The following is a 19801-nucleotide window of genomic DNA, read 5'->3' on the forward strand; positions in this document are numbered from 1 at the left end:
ATAATCATTCGGCTCTTTGTTGCTGTTATTGAACTGCGTCCCATTTTTTTCCACAGACTATGATTACACATTCTAAAAAATATTGAATATTGAACACACAAATATTAAAATACAACCGACGGATCTATCCTCCGCCTCCGCTGCATATACCGGTTAAGGAAACCGGGAATCTACAAAGTGCCGTAACCGCCTCCGTACCTTCTCCGCTAACAACCTCAGCTGAAGCCGGAGGAAGAACCCTCCCGTCAGCAAACAACGCTCTTTCCGCCACCGCCGCCGGCTGCTGTTCCTTATAACGCGCCACCGCACCCTCTAGCTCCGCCTCGGCTGAGCCAAATACAGCTTCGTCTCCAGACCTCCGTTCCACCTCCAAATACTCTCCGAGCGATGACCGTCTGCATTCTCCGGACCCACGGTGCATCCCGTTTCCGGCGTTGTCGTCGTCGTCTCGGCAAAAGCGCCACCACTTGCGACGGCGATGCCGCTCAGACGAGTTCGGAGGAGGACGCTTCCTCTGGTTGCGTCTTGTAGGGTTGGAGCTGGAGGCACGTGAGATTGAGATGGAGGGAGACACGTGGCGTTGAGAAGAAGCTCTGAATGGCATCATCGGCATGGTTGCTGTGAAACTAAACCCCATGAGTGTTCCGAGTGTGATGCTTCTTGTAACAGCCCGATCCCCCGGCGTCCGACCGGGGTTATCGAAGGGGCGTTATGGACACGTGTCTACTCATTTAGACAACCCTACGTGTCCCGTTACTGGTCCCGAGAGACGAGCGCATAACCTTCTTTGAAATATCGTCACACCCACATCCATATACTTCTACTTACAGTCCTGCGCACAGGGAAAAATGGAAATGGAGGGGGTGAGCAACAAGTTACTCAGTGAAGTGACTCTAGACCAGCCTGCCCGCATGACACTCTATACTACTCTATGCGGGAACTAGGACTGACTAGCCACTACAATCAGTTAATGCATTTTATCATTTCCTATCACCATCTGTAATTTCCACACACACTTCCATTCATTTCTAACAACCTAGTAATCAATCAATACAATGATCTCACTCATTGCCACACACGCCATCCCTAGACTTAACCGACTCATCTTACCAGTCCGACTCGATCCTATGACTTCTTTAACTTCCTGTACCCGACCATGAGCTAAAACCCTACAATGCATATCCTTTTCATCTTTTCATCTTTTCCTCTTTTCCTCTTTTCCTCTTTTCCTCAGTGGGTAGCCCCCCACTAGGCTTCTACCCCATATTCATGTGGATTGGCCACATCTCCTATGGGTGCTTCCATATTCATGTGGATTCGCCACATCTCCTATGGATACCTAGCGTGGACCACTTACCCCACCTACTTTCCTTAGACTCTCTATATGCTTTCCCACCCATGCTTAACCTTAACAACATTCTTTCATCCTTTTACTTATCCTTTCACTTCCTTATCGTTTTCACCTAACCCTTCCCATTCCCAATTACTTCCCTTTTCATTCCTACTTGTACTTGGACTCAATCACTAGACGCCACCCGTTTTCGGTGTCACACAATACACATCGCATTCAAGTTCTACTTCAATAACATTAACAATCATTACTCATCTATAATCCTAGCATTTATTTCTCTCTAGCATCCTAACTTCAATCACAACCACACATGGGACAACACAACCAAACATACAAGTATCAACTACCAAACAGCCATTACCACAACAATTCAATTCAGTTCATCAAGTCCCATTTATCAATATGAGGGTTCTTATGCATCATGATCCATTCATCTATCATCCTAGCAATACCATGTACTATCAACCTAACTCCCAAACAGGGTCTAATCAAACCTAACCCCAACATATAGGAGTATACAGAACCATGAAAGAAGGTTGGGTTCGAAACACTCCACCTTAGCCTAGATCCGGATCTGGATCTGGAGACAAGAGACAAGGGAGAGGAGATCTGAACAGATCTGGAACAAGTAAACAAGAGAGAGACGAGATCTGGTCACCACCACAACACCACACAGCCACCACCATCACCACACTCGGACGATCACCCCACCACCCCTTGGACGTCCACCACCACCACCACCACTGGCGGCTCGGCTTGCTCTTGGGGGGGGCTCGCGGCAAGGAGAGAGAAGAGAGATCACGGAGGGAGAGAGAGAAAGAGAGGCGTGAGAGAAGAAGAGAGAAAAGGAAAAGAGAAGCTTGACGGCTAGGGTTTCCTAGTCTCTCTAAATCTCTGCAGAGCTTCGCTCAAGTTTCAGAAATGAGAGAAAAGAAGGGGCTGCATCTCTTTTTATAGGAAAGGGTGAAGGGAACCCTAGGTTTTTGTCAAATGGGCCGTAGAGAAGCCCAATCTTTTATGAGAATTTTTGGGCCATGAACCGGGCCGTTACAATTCTCCCCCACTTGAATGGAATTCGTCCCCGAATTCTGTGTGTCGGTAATCCAACTTAGCATCCCGAACCCAAATGGGTAAACAACTCGTCCTTTGAAATCTAATGGTTCATGCAACAGGCCAGGTTCCATATTCCTCACGGAGATCCAACGTCTTCTTAAATCCCCATCGATTCTCCAACCGCGTTCTCATCCCTAGATTGCTTTCATCTCATATGCATTTCCATATCACCACCACTCTTGTCGACGTAATTCTCTAATGGTCATGTACCTCTTCTATCCTTTCATAAAGCAGCTCATCATCAACAATTATATCTGCTAAGCGGTTTCCTGGATCATCTCAGGCTCGAGATTCAGATCTCCCCCACTTTGGTCCGACATAAGGGATTCAACATGGTTGTTAATACAATTCTCATAGGGGATATCCATTTGCTCGACTCGTAGCTAATGTCTTGCATGGATTCAACTAATATCAGCTCCATTAACCTACTTCCTCTCTAAGCTCAACACACATGTACACCACATAGGTTGATTGCGATATCCTTGGCGACCCAACAACAAAAATATATTGTTATCATGTTCCATTTCCATTTGACACATACAACTCTTGCATCAATCATATACGGCCTTACACCCCACTGTTCTCAACTAACAAATCTCAACTGCAAAGCTCCATTAAAACCCTCTTTATCTTTACCCATGGCAGTTCCTCTTCGAATTCTGATAAATATGTCTGCTGCCCACTATAATGCCCATTGCGACCAATAACTTGTCCCATGGTCTCTTCCTTCACCGTTGCGTGGTACCCAACCACATCTCCGTTGATTAACTTAGCGAGCACTTCATCTCATGAAACTTAACAAGCTACTCCCAAATACCGTCACACTCTTCGGTGGAATAGAATATTGTATCTTCGATCATCACTATCGCGTGCTTATCTTAATACGCTTGCGGCATCGTACATCCACTTCACATGAACATGTTGCGCATCAGTTGATCTAAAGACACACTTCTACAACTGGTAATGTCCATTACCAACTCATAATGTTGTCTCCTGGATGTTTTTCTTTGATATCAGAATCTGGCAATACCGTAATGTCAAATCGCTCTTAGTGAACTCCAAAGCTACTTGCTGTAGGTTCCAACAACTCAACGAACTATATGGTGCTAACCGATATGGTTCCTTTGACTAGACAATGTTCTGTATTTCCGCTCTATGGTGTATGCACTATTTCAGTTCCATGGGTCCTTAAAAAAATGCTCAAAAGCGTTTGCATACCCGGCGACTGCAGCAATGGTATCCAATACTTAGAGCTTTCACTTCCAAATACAAATCATTCTCCTTTACACTTAACTCTTAAGCTTACAACATCAAGATAGCTTATATCCATATCCTAATCTTTATTCCATTACGGACTACTCTCCTCTCCTATCGAGGATTATGAGTACATGCCAATACAATACATTAACTCCATGTGCTTGGTCACGGTCTGCTTTCCTAGCTCTCTTCCTATTCATTAATCTTTGACCTCCGTATAGATTCTCGCTAAGCCCCGATGCTATCCCTAACATACTGCAACATCCCCGAACACTGGTACACCTCTAAATACGCATCCCAAAATTCTGTCACTTCATATCATTCCAAACTCCAACCGCAGCAGGTCCTGACTTGGTGTTTAGCTACTCCGCACCGAACATATCCTCATCCTTGAGTCCTTCGGTCTGACCATGTTTTCCTTGATGAACGAACCTCCTATCATAGTCCTACTGGTTGTACTAGTAGTATGCTCCCATCCATTATATCCTAGTGTGGTTCTTCTCGCACTTCCGTTCTTGTCACAACGAAACCGCCTTGTGGTAATGGCGATGTCGCAAGTTCCCCTTGGGCTCTGAGTATGTGATGCTTGGTTAGCCTATGATCTTCTTACAACCAAAACTATAACTCTGCACGTAATCTTGATTAGCTCATGATCCCAGTAATCTTGCACGTCACAACTATTCTTCAAATCGGTTTTCATTTCCTTCAGGAAGCGGTGAATCAGTTCTCTCTCCCTTAGAGGGTGCCCGACAAATCTCCTCGGGGGATTACATCCTTATTGTATTCTCTTACATTCATGTCTCTCTGGTCGTTACTGATTGTCGAAGACATCTTTCAAGTAGACATCCGATCAGAACCATACTAGAAGTATAAATATAGTGGGTGGTTTTGAAATCGTTTTCAGATCTTTTAGGAGAATCAAAACTTTCACAAACTCTTTTCTTTTTAATGAAAACAAGTTTTTTTTTTTTTTTTTTTTAAACGTCGGAAATGCTGATCCCTTAGGACGGAACTAAGGGATCTTAACCCGCTCTGATACCAATTGTAACAGCCCGATCCCCCGGCGTCCGACCGGGGTTATCGAAGGGGCGTTATGGACACGTGTCTACTCATTTAGACAACCCTACGTGTCCCGTTACTGGTCCCGAGAGACGAGCGCATAACCTTCTTTGAAATATCGTCACACCCACATCCATATACTTCTACTTACAGTCCTGCGCACAGGGAAAAATGGAAATGGAGGGGGTGAGCAACAAGTTACTCAGTGAAGTGACTCTAGACCAGCCTGCCCGCATGACACTCTATACTACTCTATGCGGGAACTAGGACTGACTAGCCACTACAATCAGTTAATGCATTTTATCATTTCCTATCACCATCTGTAATTTCCACACACACTTCCATTCATTTCTAACAACCTAGTAATCAATCAATACAATGATCTCACTCATTGCCACACACGCCATCCCTAGACTTAACCGACTCATCTTACCAGTCCGACTCGATCCTATGACTTCTTTAACTTCCTGTACCCGACCATGAGCTAAAACCCTACAATGCATATCCTTTTCATCTTTTCATCTTTTCCTCTTTTCCTCTTTTCCTCTTTTCCTCAGTGGGTAGCCCCCCACTAGGCTTCTACCCCATATTCATGTGGATTGGCCACATCTCCTATGGGTGCTTCCATATTCATGTGGATTCGCCACATCTCCTATGGATACCTAGCGTGGACCACTTACCCCACCTACTTTCCTTAGACTCTCTATATGCTTTCCCACCCATGCTTAACCTTAACAACATTCTTTCATCCTTTTACTTATCCTTTCACTTCCTTATCGTTTTCACCTAACCCTTCCCATTCCCAATTACTTCCCTTTTCATTCCTACTTGTACTTGGACTCAATCACTAGACGCCACCCGTTTTCGGTGTCACACAATACACATCGCATTCAAGTTCTACTTCAATAACATTAACAATCATTACTCATCTATAATCCTAGCATTTATTTCTCTCTAGCATCCTAACTTCAATCACAACCACACATGGGACAACACAACCAAACATACAAGTATCAACTACCAAACAGCCATTACCACAACAATTCAATTCAGTTCATCAAGTCCCATTTATCAATATGAGGGTTCTTATGCATCATGATCCATTCATCTATCATCCTAGCAATACCATGTACTATCAACCTAACTCCCAAACAGGGTCTAATCAAACCTAACCCCAACATATAGGAGTATACAGAACCATGAAAGAAGGTTGGGTTCGAAACACTCCACCTTAGCCTAGATCCGGATCTGGATCTGGAGACAAGAGACAAGGGAGAGGAGATCTGAACAGATCTGGAACAAGTAAACAAGAGAGAGACGAGATCTGGTCACCACCACAACACCACACAGCCACCACCATCACCACACTCGGACGATCACCCCACCACCCCTTGGACGTCCACCACCACCACCACCACTGGCGGCTCGGCTTGCTCTTGGGGGGGCTCGCGGCAAGGAGAGAGAAGAGAGATCACGGAGAGAGAGAGAGAAAGAGAGGCGTGAGAGAAGAAGAGAGAAAAGGAAAAGAGAAGCTTGACGGCTAGGGTTTCCTAGTCTCTCTAAATCTCTGCAGAGCTTCGCTCAAGTTTCAGAAATGAGAGAAAAGAAGGGGCTGCATCTCTTTTTATAGGAAAGGGTGAAGGGAACCCTAGGTTTTTGTCAAATGGGCCGTAGAGAAGCCCAATCTTTTATGAGAATTTTTGGGCCATGAACCGGGCCGTTACACTTCTGTCATGGAAGAAGGATCCTGTCGACTAATATCAACATCGCCAATACAAAACTCAATCAAGACTTCGAATTAATCAAAGTTAAATTCAGTATGTATTAAAAAAACACAAGTTAATTTAGTTTTGTAATAAAAAATATGATATTTTCAAGGGATTTATGGAAATAAAGCTTAATTATTTGATTTAAGATTTATAGAAAACTGACCTCTGTATCAAGATCGGAGGAAGAGACGGAGGAGATTGTGGGAGAAGGTGGAACCTGGTTGCGCGGATCTTGCATTTTCCTGTGTAATCGCTGGTCGATGATGTTTGGAGATATGTCTCACTGAGATATTAAACGACGTCGGATCGGGGGAAAGGAAAGTAGTGTTTGCTTTTGGTTTGGATGATAGGTGAGGAAGCAGGAGAAAGTGACAAATGCTTTGCTTTTGAAATGATTGTTCTTCTTTACTCTATTTCTCTCTATGCTTGAGCTTTTGATATCTTTATATTTTTTGTGGGAAAACCAATGCTATATGGGAACATTTTGTTTTGGTAAACTTTGCATGAAAGCTGCTGTTATTTGTTTGGTGAGAATAAATTCAAATTTTACGAAAACAAAGAAATTGCAAAAAAATTAGATGAACTTTTATAGTTTGTGTCGTTTTATTCATAGGATACCTGAAAATTGAAAAAGCTTACCGCTAGATCTAATTTCACGCGAAGAAGCAGCTCTGATCGTACATACTATTATTATTGTTGTTCCTTCTTTTTATTTTCCAAAACACGGATAAATATCTTTTTCATTCACTTTCTCACAATATAATCAAACTAATACAAATTCCATCTTTTTACAGAAAGTATATGGATATTAGTCTAAATTTATATTGCAGGGTGATTAAATATTTATATTTTCTGTAAAAATAGGAAATTATCTGTTTTTATTTTATTTTATAGTTTGAGACAATGTTTTGAAAACCGGACAGGATACTGGTTCAACAAGTCGAATCATTTTTCAAAGTTTAAATATATATAATCATATATTAACACTAGTAGACCTAAAAAGTATCTCCACGTATAACACGTTCTTTATTTTTTTTTCAATTAATTAGAAAATAAAATATAAGTATAAATATAACTATATACACAAAAAACAAGTGAATACAATGTAAATTCAAAATATATAAAACTAAATGATTGACCGTTCAAATTGCTATATTTATTTATTTATACAATTAAAGTCTCAATCAATATGGTAAAATAAGAATAGTATATGAAAGATAAAAAAGTTTTTTTTTTACATTCTTTCTTAAGAAAATAGAATTAATTAGAAAAACAATTAAATTGTGATAATCAAACATTGATTATGAAATATAAATTTTATAACAACTGAAAATATATTTATTATATGTTGATTTTTCGCAGTCGGATTTTAAATTTGATCCGAATAACTGGTTCTACCGATTTTAAGTTGGTTTTACTAGGTTTTTTTTAAACTCCGATTCTAAACCAAATCTAGCTCGGCTTTTTCAATAAGTTATGGTCGGACCGGTTTGACCGCTCGGTCCGATTTGATTTTTGGATCTTCTATTCTATTAAAATAGGAACATTGATAAATGTTGTGTTCAATTATTTATTTCTTTTATTTAAGAAGCCATATCTTTATATAAGTGGACATACATATTACTTTTAAGAAAATAATATAACTGTAACTCACTAACCCTATACCAGAAACTGTTTAAAAGCAAACTATACCAGACATTGTGAACACTTGAGAGGTTTTGGTATTTTGTTTTTTTTTTACAGAGGGCTTAAATTTTCATAGATTATTATTAGAACTGAAATGTTATAATATAAGGTCTACCTCCTATTACCCATAAGTATATCGTCTTCAAATTTTTATATACAGACTAACTGTTGGTTTTGTGAGACTTTTGAAAATGTGGTCTAAATAACAAAAGTCATTCGAACGGGTTTTGATTAATATTTTAAGTTCTAAAATTACAATCTGAAATATTCAATACAACAAATAAATAAATTTGGATATATAAACAAATATAGAAACAAATTCTTTTACCATATTAAACTAATATAAAAAATCAAGTATGCCTAATACATCAAATATTAATCTTAAATTTTTTTTTTCAATATATTTGTTTCATTTACATTACTCCAAATAATATCTAATCAAATATATTTGATATTTTAATAGAATATATTCTAAACATAAAAACATAATATAATTTAAGTATTATATAATAATTTCAAACTGAGTAATATTTATAGGGCAAATCTCCAAAATAGCACATTTCTAAGTTTATATCACACAAAAATAGCACTCAAAAACTAAAATGACCAAAATAGCATTTTATCTTTTGAAAAATTTAAATTTTTTTATTTTTCAAAATTTGAAATCTTATCCCCAAAACCCCACTTCTCAACTCTAAACCCTAAAACCTAAACTCTAAACCCTAAACCCTAAACTCTAAACCCTAAACCCCACCCCTTGAGTGCTATTTTTGTGACTTTTGGCATTGAGTGCTAGTTTGGGAACAAAAACTTGATTTAGTGCTATTTTGGTCTTTTCTCATATTTATATACATAGAACATTTCTTTTCTTTTTTTGTGACACATACATAGAACATTTCTAAAATATATATTTTTCGTGTATAAGAAAAATCATATATGCATCAAAAGGTGGGTTTTGTTATAAATTAAATCAACCAATTCATAGAAATATTCATAATTTTTTATTTAACCAAAAAAATTGTTTGTTTTCATAGTTCAAAAACTTAATAACTAACCACCCAATTTGTTACTAACTATCAACCTTTGATAAATCGGAATTCATATAAATGTCAGTTTTGATATTGTAATTTAATACCTAACAAAAACTAATGGTAGATATATTTTCAATAAAAATGATCCTATTTCAGTTTTGGCTAAAGTTTTTACTAATAATAAGAGCAAATAAAACAAAACTATCTTATTTAAATTTTATAACTTTAAACATAAAAATAAAATTAGGCGAGATGACTTAAATAAATGTATTATCCTACTTCGATATAAATATAGTAATACGATATTTTTGATCCTTCTTAAAGATTTCAGATTTATTTAAAAGAACATAGGTTATTTAGTAAAAAAATATATCATATTAAATTTAAAATAACTGTACATGTGAAATTAACAGATCAAAAACTAAATGTTATGAGTATTGAAAATTATATATAATCGGATTAAACTTTGATTATATTTGATAACATAAAATATATTCTCGCCTTCTATTAATAGATATAAAAATTAAAAAAATGTTAAAACGAGAAATAAAACTGAAAATGATAATTCTATTTAAATTAAAATAATATTATGTTTTGTGCGGGTAAAAATTCTCGCCTAAAATTGTAATCATCTAATATACCAACTAAAAAATAGTTCATGTAAACATTAGTTATATATAAAATTAAAAATTTAGATAAATAAGAAAGGTTATTGTCAAAAAATTAATCTCGCGCTTTCAAAACGCTAATAAAAATCTTGTAGTAAGGTAAAAAGTCTGATTTTTGCATCATAGTATGGTAAAAAAATCTACAGAAAAGGGCCAAATCAAAGAAAACAACAGAGGAGTTTGGGACTAAGATGACGTCAGCACTGATACATTAAGATAACAAAACTGATCACTTCCCCCTCGTTTCTCTCTTTGCATACCAACAGAACCTAATCACTTGGCATCTCCTCCTTCTAATCCTCAACCCTAATTTGACCTTTGAAACTATCGGTAATGGCAGATCAGAGCAAGAACAACACTCCTGAGATCTTCGAGCTCAACAATGGATCAATGCATGTCAAGATCTCAAATTATGGTGCCACCATCACCTCCTTGTTTGTCCCGGACAAGAACGGTTCGTTCTCATCTCTATATTCATCCGTTTTATATGTTTTCCTTTTCTCCACATCCGAATCAATCATCTGATGGTCGAGTTTGATTTTTTGAACAATTGAAAAGGGAAATCGGCTGATGTAGTTCTCGGATTCGACTCCGTGGATCCGTACGTGGTAAATTCACCTAACTCTTTTATTGATCTTGACAAGGTTTCAGTGGATCTAATAAACAAAGGAGTTCTTATTAATGGCTTTGGATGTATCTGGTTTCAAACTCCACCCATGTGATTTCTATGGTCTGAATTTGTGAATAAAGTATTTATAAGGAAGTGTTACAAAAAAAAAGAAGAAGAAGAATTTATCAGGAACAACAACAGATGTGTCTGGAATTCTTAGCATGCATAGTGTCTGAATCATTTTGTTAAGAAATATATATATATATGTTCAGGTTTTGTAGTGAATATTTTTGTTTATGATAAAAATATCTGGATGCTATGACAATGGTAATGTGTATTATATGATTGTTACAGAAAGGGCTTGCACCCTACTTTGGTTGCATAGTTGGTCGTGTAGCCAATCGGATCAAAGAGGGCAAGTTTAGTCTCAATGGAGTCGACTACACTCTTCCCATCAACAAGCCTCCCAACAGCCTCCACGGTATAGAAACCATTCTCTCTTCTTCTGTACGCTTCTATAGCATTTTCTCAAAGTTAATCAGATGTGTGCAACATAAATGCTACTTTTTAATAGAAAGCCTCAGTTCAAAAAAAAAAAAAAAAAACGTAAATGCTACTCTCTCTATATGTAGGTGGTAGCAAAGGTTTCGATAAGAAGATATGGGACGTTGCTGGACACAAGAAAGACGGTGATAAACCTTTCATCATTTTCAAATATTACAGCGCCGATGGAGAAGAAGGTTACATCTCATTGTTATATCTATGCGATTCCATAAGCTAAATATATAATCAATGTGTATTGACCCCTTTCACAGGTTACCCCGGTGCGGTTGCTGTCACGGCGACATACACTCTCACGTCAGCAACGACCATGAGACTTGACATGGAGGCTGTTCCTGAGAACAAAGACACTCCCATCAGCTTAGCTCAGCATACATACTGGAACTTAGCGGGTCACGACTCAGGAAACATTCTTGACCACAGGATCCAGATTTGGGGGTCTCATGTCACTCCTGTGGATCAGTTCACAGTTCCTACAGGGGAGATTTTACCGGTTAAGGGAACTCCTTTCGATTTCACCGAGGAGAAACGTATAGGCGAGTCTATTGGAGAGGTGGGTTTAGGATACGACCACAACTACGTGTTGGACTGTCCTGATCAAGAGAAGGACGGGCTGAAACACGCGGCGAAGCTGAGAGACGGTGCGAGCTCGAGGATACTTGACTTGTGGACCAATGCTCCGGGAATGCAGTTTTATACGGGGAACTATGTGAATGGAGTGGTTGGGAAAGGGAATGCGGTTTATGGGAAGCATGCAGGTGTTTGCCTTGAGACGCAAGGCTTCCCGAACGCGATTAACCAGCTGAATTTCCCGTCTGTTGTGGTTAAGGCTGGTGAGAAGTACAAGCACACGATGCTGTTTGAGTTTTCAGTTTGAGTGAAACTGGTGGGGTTTAGATTGGATGTTTCAGGTGTTATAGATGATTGGAATAAAGGGCCGGTTTGATTGGTCCGTAGAACCGGAAAGGGTGATTTTAATTTTATCTTGTTCTGGTTGTGGGCAAGTAACAGTAAACCAAACTAAACCAAATGTCTTACAAAAAGTACTCTGGCTTTGAATTAGGGGTGGGCATTTTCAGATTTTTGCGGTTAACGATTAAACCTCATTCATTCAGATACTCATAAATTTTGGTTCAAATTCGAAGTTTTGCAGGATTTGGGTTCGTGAATCCATTTATAAATTATATGCAAAGCTGAAAATTTTGAATATATCTTAACTTTTTAAAACAAAAAATAAACAACAAAAATTGAAGTAGTATATAACAAATAAAAATTAATATGAAAATTAATTCGCTTTAGATAATTGAATAGAGAACCAATATGTATCTTTTAGAAATTTTGAGTAGTTTTATTATTTTCATATATGTATTTCGACTATTTTTAATGTTTTCAGCTATTTTGGATAATTCTAAATATCTTGATATTATAAATATTTTAGGATAATTAATATTCAAGTATATAATTATGATTCAGTATTTTTAAATAGTCTGAATATTCTAGAATGAGTTGGTTTTATTACAGTTCCTCAAATATTAATTTTTTGGATCCATTCAATTTCGAATTCAATACTATTTTTTTGGGTTTTGGTTTACTTCGTCAGAGGTCCAATATTTTGTCCATAGCTAGTGTTTGTGTAGATTTTATTGTTTTTGGATAATCTAATCCCATATATATCAATTGAGGATTATTTAAAAAGTTGTAACTTAAGTATGTACTAATTAAAAAGAGATTATGTTTAGGTGTCACTTAATTAGGATGTCAATTTAGCTTACGTGACAATTTAAAAATCAATTGAAAAAATTCTGGTCCAAATTCAATTATTATAAAACATTATATTAACTCAAAATATAAGAAGTGTCTATTCCTTCCATAAATAAAAGCTACGAAATTATGTAATATGATTAACATATATATGGAAATTAGTGACTATGAATAATAAAGATTTGATAACAATATTTGAATCTTTCTTCATTTTTGTTTAATTTTATATTATAAAAAAAATTAAACAATCACATTAACCATATAATAAAAAATTTGATTTTTTCTTATATGTTATATTTTAAAAAATTTTAAATGACTTTAAATTACAAGAATGAAGAAATCTTATATGTTATATTTTTCTTATATGTTAGATTTTTTATATGTTATATTTTTAATTTTTTTAAACGACTTTAAATTACAAAAATGTAAATTTTCCTTAAACATATGACTAAGATAAAATTACATGAACCAATTCGATGGTTGATCTAAAACTTTTCAAAATCATATGAAAGATAAATGTCAAAATAATTCAACCGTGGAAACAGTACTGTTCACTTTTTTTCAAGAATATGTTCGGTGAAAAAAAATAAAGATGTTGTGTCATGTGTTTATTGTTCAATCCGATAAATCCGTGATATAATAATTATAGTTTAGTTCCACAATTTTTAATAAAAATTGATCCGGTCCATTGGAAAGAAATTATATAATAACAATAAAAACATTGTATATGTATAAATAAAATGATCAAATATATAAAAAAATTATCGTAAAAATATACAAATACTCACCATGCGCAAAGCGCATGTCTTTATCCTAGTTTACTCAATATTCTCGTGGATACGTTTGAAGTTTAATTGAAACTAGATTTTAACTCGCACGTTCGTGCATATATTTTTTCATTTTATTAATGTATTTGATATTATTAAAAATGTTTTAAATATATAATTTCTATTTTAGTATTTTGTATTATGTAACTGTCTAATATTATTGTTTATATATATATTTTTTGTTTATATTTTTTATTCGAAATTATTAATATATAGTGATTTGTTTAATACATTTTACTTTGTTACTAATATATAGTAATTTGTTTAATATATTTTTTATTCGGCATGAATTTTGAATTTTGTTTTTGTTACTACATTAATAAATTTATTTTATAATAAATTTATTTTATTAAAAATATTTGAATTTTGGATGATATTTTCTAAAAATTTTCAACAGATTTTGTTACAATTAAAAAAAATTATAATTAAAATTTGATTTGTCATTAATATTTTAAATGAACTACTAAAATTTCATAGTTTTCTAATAACATACTTTTTAAATAATATATGAACTAAAAGTTATTATATATTTTTATATTTTTATATATTTTTATATAAACATTTTAAACGATATATTGCTGATAGTTTCAAAAAAAAAAAAAGATAATATATACTTGAAGATATAAAAGTTTAACATATGTAAATAAATTTATTTTGTATAAAAATATTATATAATTTAAGAAAATAATATTATTAAATGAAACAGTTTTTTTTTGTTTATTTACCTATTTAATATAATTTTGTCATATTTAATTCATATTGCACTTATATGTTTATATAATACATAATATAAATATATAATTTATAAAAAATAGTATATAATTTTTATTTCGTGTTTTATAATAAAAGTTTAGTCAACATTGATTTATAACAATATTATATTACTAATTATGAAATTAATTAATATGTTATTTTATAAAAATATTTAAAATTTTAAGTAAGTTTCTGCTTAATTTTTTATCAACAGATTTTTTATAATTAAAAAATAAAATAAAATTCAAATTTATAGCTAATTTATTATTAATGTAACTAATTAAATATGTCTTATTAACTAATTCTTTAAATGGTTCTACTATGACTTGTTAATGGTAGATAAAAATAGGACCCTAAATTAATAGATTAGATTTTCTAAATTTTTCTCAACAGATTTCATTATAAATATAATTAAAATTTGATTTGTCATTAATGTTTTAAATGAACTACTAAAATTTCATAGTTTTCTAATAACATACTTTTCAAATAATATATGAACTAAAAGTTATCATATACTATTATAATTTTGTATATAAAAATTTTAAAAAATATATTGTTGATAGTTTCAAAATAAATAAAAATATAATATATAGTTATAGATATAAAAGTTTAACATATGTTCATAAATTTATTTTGTTATAAAATATTATATATTTTATGAATTTAAACCTATTTTAATGATGAGTGATAATTTTATTAAATGAAACAATTTAATTTTTTTTGTTTATTTACCTAATTAATATAATTTTGCCATATTTAATTTATATAGCACTTCTATTTTTATATGATACATAATATAAATATAGATATAGAATTTATAAAAAAATAGTATATAATTTTCATTTCCGTGTTTTATAATACAATTTTAGTTAACATTGATTTATAATAATATTATATTATCAATTACAAAATTAATTAATAGGTTATTTTATAAAAATATTTAAAATTTTAAATAAAAATTATTAAACTGTTTCTCAAAAGATTTTGTTATAATTAAAAACAAAATAAAATTCAAATTTATAGCTGATTTATTATTAATGTAAATAATCAAATATATCTTATTAACTAATTTTTTTAAGTGGTCTTACTATGATTTGTAATGGTGGATAAAAATATGACCCTAAATTAATAAATTAGATTTTATATTGTTAATTTCAATTTTATATGGTCCAGATCTTTCAAAGCTCTATGCTAAATTTTACCACAGAGAAAAAAAAGCTCTATGCTAAATCCGCTCCACGAGACTACGACCCTATGACTTAGGCGTACTTTGGTCAATTTAACTCAAAAGCTTCGTACGCACGCTGACTGTCACACAGGGTTGAAAATAATCCATTTTATTTTTTTGAACAAGGCTTGAATAATCCATAAAAGCTATTTCATTATAGAGTCCTCTGCTTTGTCTATCGGACAAGAGGTAAGAAGAAAGAGGCGAAAGTAAATGTTTATCTGTTTCCAGTACTGTCGCTTTGTTTTTTTTTATTATATCAGATGCAATTTATCCTCACAAACCCTAATTTGCAGAACCGATCTAGCTTTCAAGAGACAATGTTGCCCGAGAGTGAGAACCGAGAAAATCTCAGCAGCCCTAGCTTCATTAAGTCTTTGTCTCTAGGACAAAACTGGAAATCTAAATCCATGGTAACTCTCTCTCTCTCTGTTCTGCTCGAAAGTGCTTTGTAACAAGTCGTCTTTCCAGTTGATTCTTCTCTTTTCTCTCGATGTTGTTTCTGAAAATGTAAGAAGCTAGACTTTGATCAGACTCTAGTTGATGGTTTCATTAGCTCTTGGCTCATTTTTCTGCTGGTGTTGATTTTAGTTATTTTTATACCTTTTTCTCTGCATTGCTTGACCTACAAACCAAGCTTTTAAATTCATGTTTTGCTGCTTATGCTTTGCACTGGAAAGTTATAGCTTTCAGTCTCATGTTTTCTCGTCTAATATCAGTATTAATAACATCTGATTTGTGGCTCTCTTAAGAGGATTTTTCCGGAAGAGTTTGTGAGAAGCGCTGGTGAGGCGTTTGTACACAGGGTAGTGCTTAGTGTTCTCTGGAACAATTCCTGGCAATGTTGGCTCCAGCAAGACAAGAATGGTCTGTTTATGGTCGAAGAAGATTGGGATGAGTTTGTGGATGACAACCTTTTAGATACAGATGATATCTTGCTTTTCACACACCAAGACACAATCTATTTTCAAGTGAGAATCTTCAAGAAAGATGGGAGCGAGATCACTTCAGTACCTCTTGAAGGTGAACCTGAGACTCAACCATTTCACCAGGAGACAACCCCTGCCTTTGCCTCTGGTAAAGACCATTGAAACAAATCATACTCATGCTCTTCAAACTCAAACCTATTATTGTCATTTTACGGCTAAGAACTGACTCTTTTTTTTTTAATTGTATTTCTCGTCTGAATTTTCAGCAAACGGAGGAACAAGTAGCCGAGCAAGAAAGGGTTATGCTCATGTCGAAAACCCTAAGCGATACCTCTTAAATCCGAGAAACCCTTACTTCGAGAAGACGCTAACGAAGACGAACACAGTTCTGGTAATAGTTGTAGCATGTTAAGTTTCTTTGCAGACTTGGCTTATGTCTATTTGCTTCTAATTCAGACTTGTCCGTTTTAATGTTTGAACAAGTAGTATGTGAATACGTGGGTGATTGAGGAGTATGACTTGGAGTTTAGTCCTCCTAATACCCACATGCACTTCCTTCTTCCCGATGGAGAAACACTCGATGGCTACACCAAGGATTACGGCGGTTCACATAGTTTCCTTGGCTGGGCAGCTGTATGTGAAAGGTGCAACTTGAGAACAGGAGACACTGTGGTTTGTGAACTTGAACTCTCAGGACGTGTGGTTGTAGCTGTTAGAGTGCATTTACTCGATGAATGACAAGTCAACTCTACTCTCCTTGTTAGTCAGGTCTCTGAACATTAGTTTTAACCCAACTTATTATTGTAATGTTAGATGTAATCTCTATGTTGGTTTAACCAATTTGTAACACTAAAAAATGTGATCCTTATGTTGGTTAAACAAACAGACCATATCAATATAAGAAGTAAAAGTCGAGGACATTGCGGCATAGATCCTATTGACAGTGGAATATTAAGATAGTAATCGAAAGAAATGTAATATCATTTGTATTCTAGTGTGCCACTTTAGATTATGAAAGTTTAAACCTAAAACTCCATCATCTACTGCGATTATTACTTCAGTAGACAAGTGACGAAAAGAATGAGATTTTACTTGACCGGATAAAGCTTATCTGCGGGCAGACTTTGGCTTGAGCCTCTTGTAAGCCATGAAAGTGACAGCCGCCGAGAGCGAGTACCTGTTCATCATCAGACACGGACACAAGCACATATCTCTTTCGTTAAACCATAGCACAATTTAAGAACGATTCATGTATCTGTATCACTGTATGTAGTTACCATGTTATTGAGTAATTGAGATGGTCCTGTGGCATGACTTTACTGCGGATCAAAGTGTTCATGTCCCTGGGGACAGGATACGGTCTACTTCGATCTATGTTTTCATGAACGTCCTCAACGTAGATTGTGTTTTCAGGAAGACCTATGGCTCGAGCCATTGCGGGAACGTCTACATAGAACCACTGCCCGGTGCTTGGATCATTGGCTGGAACAAATATGCTCGGGTTCTCCCCGCCCCTAATCACACCAATAACTTCTACAGGCTTAACCGTTGGCACATCCTCCTGCAAGGTTTCAGTTTTCACAAGTCATAACGTGTGTAACAAGATTTGATAAAGACGCAAAATGAAAGAAGTTTCTGAACAAGAGGGTTAACTAACAAGACCAACCTTAGTAATCACTGGCGTCTTAGACCAAAACTTCCACCAGGAACTTTGTTCATGGGAGAGTGGTTTAGCTTTTGTAGACTCATTTGTAACGAAGTCCGCCTCAGTAGATTCTGTTGACTTCTCCCTCCAACTCCGAGGAACCCATCCGCGATTCACCAGAATAGGCGACTGCATGCTAGTTGACAAAAAGTTGATTTTTCAACAACATGGACGAATGGTTATAGAAAGACTTAAAAGCAAGGAGAAAGGATCATTACCCTCACCTATCCACGTCACCAGGGATTGGCATCAGAGGCGTGATAACAGAGAATCCATTTTCAGTCACTCCGGATATGGACCTAGACCGTGGACCCAGATAGATAGACTTTTTCTCGTCAAACACACCCTTGCAACTAACCCGTCTAAACTCCAAGGCATCCAGATTATTATCAGGAGGATGTTCTGTATTTAGCTTTATAGGCTCCATTTTCAAACGCTGTTGTTGGTACTCCAGCGTTTTGATCTACGTTAACAAAGAGCGAATCAAGGTTGAAGGTTTTACTCAGCCAAATAATGACAAATGCACCAGCTTCAGCAACAATTCAGAAGATAACAAATAGGAAAGACATCAGGAAACAGAACAGAACAGAAAAGAAAAATGCAATCAAGACATGGGAGCAGTAGATGCATTATAAGGGCTCAAGCATTTGCAATCTATAAGAGTGCCACTCCTTGAAACTAATGTACATGGCGGGGCACACAACACATTTGCTTATACATAGATCAGTGTGTGTCTAATCAGAATGTCCACAAGAGAGTGTTAGCAGGATTACAGATGACAGAACACAGATCTCACTAGTTTCCCCCCATTACAAAAAAACCACAAGTATTGGTCTGAAGCTCGACACGTATAAAAAATATACAAAAAATTCCAGCTAAAACAAACTCCAATCAAGCTAAAAACACCAAGGAGAGGACAAAGGTGAAACCTTTACTGATTCTAAAGAGCTCAAGAAGAAAAAAAGACCAACCTTTTCATCCCTTCTAACGATTTGCCATGATCCGAGGCCGAAGGTAATCACACCAGGCAAGAACAACAGCAAGCGTGACCAATTCGACCCTCGTTTCTTATCTGAAACTTAAAAAAAAAGCTCTCAATTCGCTATATCCCAACCTCAAGCATTGGGAGAGATAGTATGGCTGATGGCAAACCTTGCGGTGGAGCGGGGGAACTCGTCTGGGTTTCAAGCGCGGCGACGGCGGAGAAGTGGCGTAGCCGGAATTGTCTGTGAAGGGAATGGGAGGTGGAGCACACGTGGCTGTGAGCTTTCGATTTCGTTAGGAGTTTAGACAACGATGTCGCCATCTTCGTCGCCGTCTCCCCCAAGATTTTTGATCGCCGGAGAGAGTTAAGGGTTTTTGCTAGATTTGCAGAGTTATGATCCTCTGCCTTCGGGTGCATCTAAGTTCCGGTGCTCACCACATTCCATATGCTTTCTATTTTTAGATTTCATGTCCAATTTTTTCCTAATATCTGTGATTGTGACCATATG

General features: G+C 35.5%; 4 protein-coding genes across 7 annotated transcripts; 2 read left to right on the forward strand and 2 right to left on the reverse strand.

The window, feature by feature from the left end:
• Positions 1-23: 23 nt before the first annotated feature.
• On the reverse strand, positions 24-7310 carry LOC106347284 (uncharacterized protein At3g17950). Of its 2 annotated transcripts, XM_048738480.1 has the most exons (3): positions 6713-7220; positions 6507-6534; positions 24-657 (listed from the first exon to the last, which is right to left on the reverse strand). In XM_048738480.1, the coding sequence occupies exons 1-3, from the start codon at positions 6785-6787 to the stop codon at positions 125-127; spliced, it is 636 nt and encodes a 211-aa protein (XP_048594437.1). In that variant the 5' UTR covers positions 6788-7220; the 3' UTR covers positions 24-124. The 2 variants fall into 2 exon arrangements, with proteins under 2 accessions (XP_048594437.1, XP_048594439.1); XM_048738482.1 differs by lacking the exon at positions 6507-6534 and having other exon boundaries at positions 24-4935; positions 6713-7310.
• Positions 7311-10128: 2818 nt separating this feature from the next.
• On the forward strand, positions 10129-12187 carry LOC106347294 (galactose mutarotase-like). Its single transcript, XM_013786813.3, has 5 exons — positions 10129-10388; positions 10493-10542; positions 10899-11025; positions 11177-11284; positions 11360-12187. Exons 1-5 carry the CDS (start codon positions 10268-10270, stop codon positions 11980-11982), a joined length of 1029 nt encoding a protein of 342 aa, XP_013642267.1. The 5' UTR covers positions 10129-10267; the 3' UTR covers positions 11983-12187.
• Positions 12188-15746: 3559 nt separating this feature from the next.
• Positions 15747-17540, forward strand: LOC106347310 (B3 domain-containing protein At5g25470). Of its 2 annotated transcripts, XM_013786832.3 has the most exons (5): positions 15747-15863; positions 15971-16087; positions 16427-16751; positions 16870-16994; positions 17090-17540. In XM_013786832.3, the coding sequence occupies exons 2-5, from the start codon at positions 15995-15997 to the stop codon at positions 17339-17341; spliced, it is 795 nt and encodes a 264-aa protein (XP_013642286.1). In that variant the 5' UTR covers positions 15747-15863; positions 15971-15994; the 3' UTR covers positions 17342-17540. The 2 variants fall into 2 exon arrangements, with proteins under 2 accessions (XP_013642286.1, XP_022543302.1); XM_022687581.2 differs by lacking the exon at positions 15747-15863 and having other exon boundaries at positions 15919-16087.
• Positions 17478-19758, reverse strand: LOC106347301 (surfeit locus protein 1-like). Of its 2 annotated transcripts, none has more exons than XM_022687568.2 (6): positions 19461-19758; positions 19280-19386; positions 18533-18771; positions 18270-18444; positions 17881-18164; positions 17478-17780 (listed from the first exon to the last, which is right to left on the reverse strand). In XM_022687568.2, exons 1-6 carry the CDS (start codon positions 19708-19710, stop codon positions 17711-17713), a joined length of 1125 nt encoding a protein of 374 aa, XP_022543289.1. In that variant the 5' UTR covers positions 19711-19758; the 3' UTR covers positions 17478-17710. The 2 variants fall into 2 exon arrangements, with proteins under 2 accessions (XP_022543289.1, XP_013642275.1); XM_013786821.3 differs by having other exon boundaries at positions 19280-19380; positions 19461-19752.
• Positions 19759-19801: the final 43 nt, after the last annotated feature.

The sequence above is a fragment of the Brassica napus genome, chromosome A1, assembly GCF_020379485.1.
Source record: "Brassica napus cultivar Da-Ae chromosome A1, Da-Ae, whole genome shotgun sequence".
NCBI lineage: Eukaryota > Viridiplantae > Streptophyta > Magnoliopsida > Brassicales > Brassicaceae > Brassica > Brassica napus.

Bases quoted from the DNA above. Each gene is read 5' to 3' on its own strand.
- LOC106347294 (XM_013786813.3), top strand. From the start codon at position 10,268: ATGGCAGATCAGAGCAAGAACAACACTCCTGAGATCTTCGAGCTCAAC. The intron at 10,543-10,898 runs GTAAATTCACCT...TGATTGTTACAG, and splicing joins ACTCCGTGGATCCGTACGTG to AAAGGGCTTGCACCCTACTT. The intron at 11,026-11,176 runs GTATAGAAACCA...CTCTATATGTAG, and splicing joins GCCTCCCAACAGCCTCCACG to GTGGTAGCAAAGGTTTCGAT.
- LOC106347301 (XM_022687568.2), bottom strand. From the start codon at position 19,710: ATGCACCCGAAGGCAGAGGATCATAACTCTGCAAATCTAGCAAAAACC. The intron at 19,387-19,460 runs GTTTGCCATCAG...TTTTTTTTTAAG, and splicing joins TTCCCCCGCTCCACCGCAAG to TTTCAGATAAGAAACGAGGG. The intron at 17,781-17,880 runs GTAACTACATAC...GATGATGAACAG, and splicing joins CTCAATTACTCAATAACATG to GTACTCGCTCTCGGCGGCTG.
- LOC106347284 (XM_048738480.1), bottom strand. From the start codon at position 6,787: ATGCAAGATCCGCGCAACCAGGTTCCACCTTCTCCCACAATCTCCTCC. The intron at 6,535-6,712 runs GTCAGTTTTCTA...TGTTGATATTAG, and splicing joins CCTCCGATCTTGATACAGAG to TCGACAGGATCCTTCTTCCA. The intron at 658-6,506 runs GTGTAACGGCCC...CTGTTACAAGAA, and splicing joins ATCCTTCTTCCATGACAGAA to GCATCACACTCGGAACACTC.
- LOC106347310 (XM_022687581.2), top strand. From the start codon at position 15,938: ATGCAATTTATCCTCACAAACCCTAATTTGCAGAACCGATCTAGCTTT. The intron at 16,752-16,869 runs GTAAAGACCATT...CTGAATTTTCAG, and splicing joins AACCCCTGCCTTTGCCTCTG to CAAACGGAGGAACAAGTAGC. The intron at 16,995-17,089 runs GTAATAGTTGTA...TTGAACAAGTAG, and splicing joins CGAAGACGAACACAGTTCTG to TATGTGAATACGTGGGTGAT.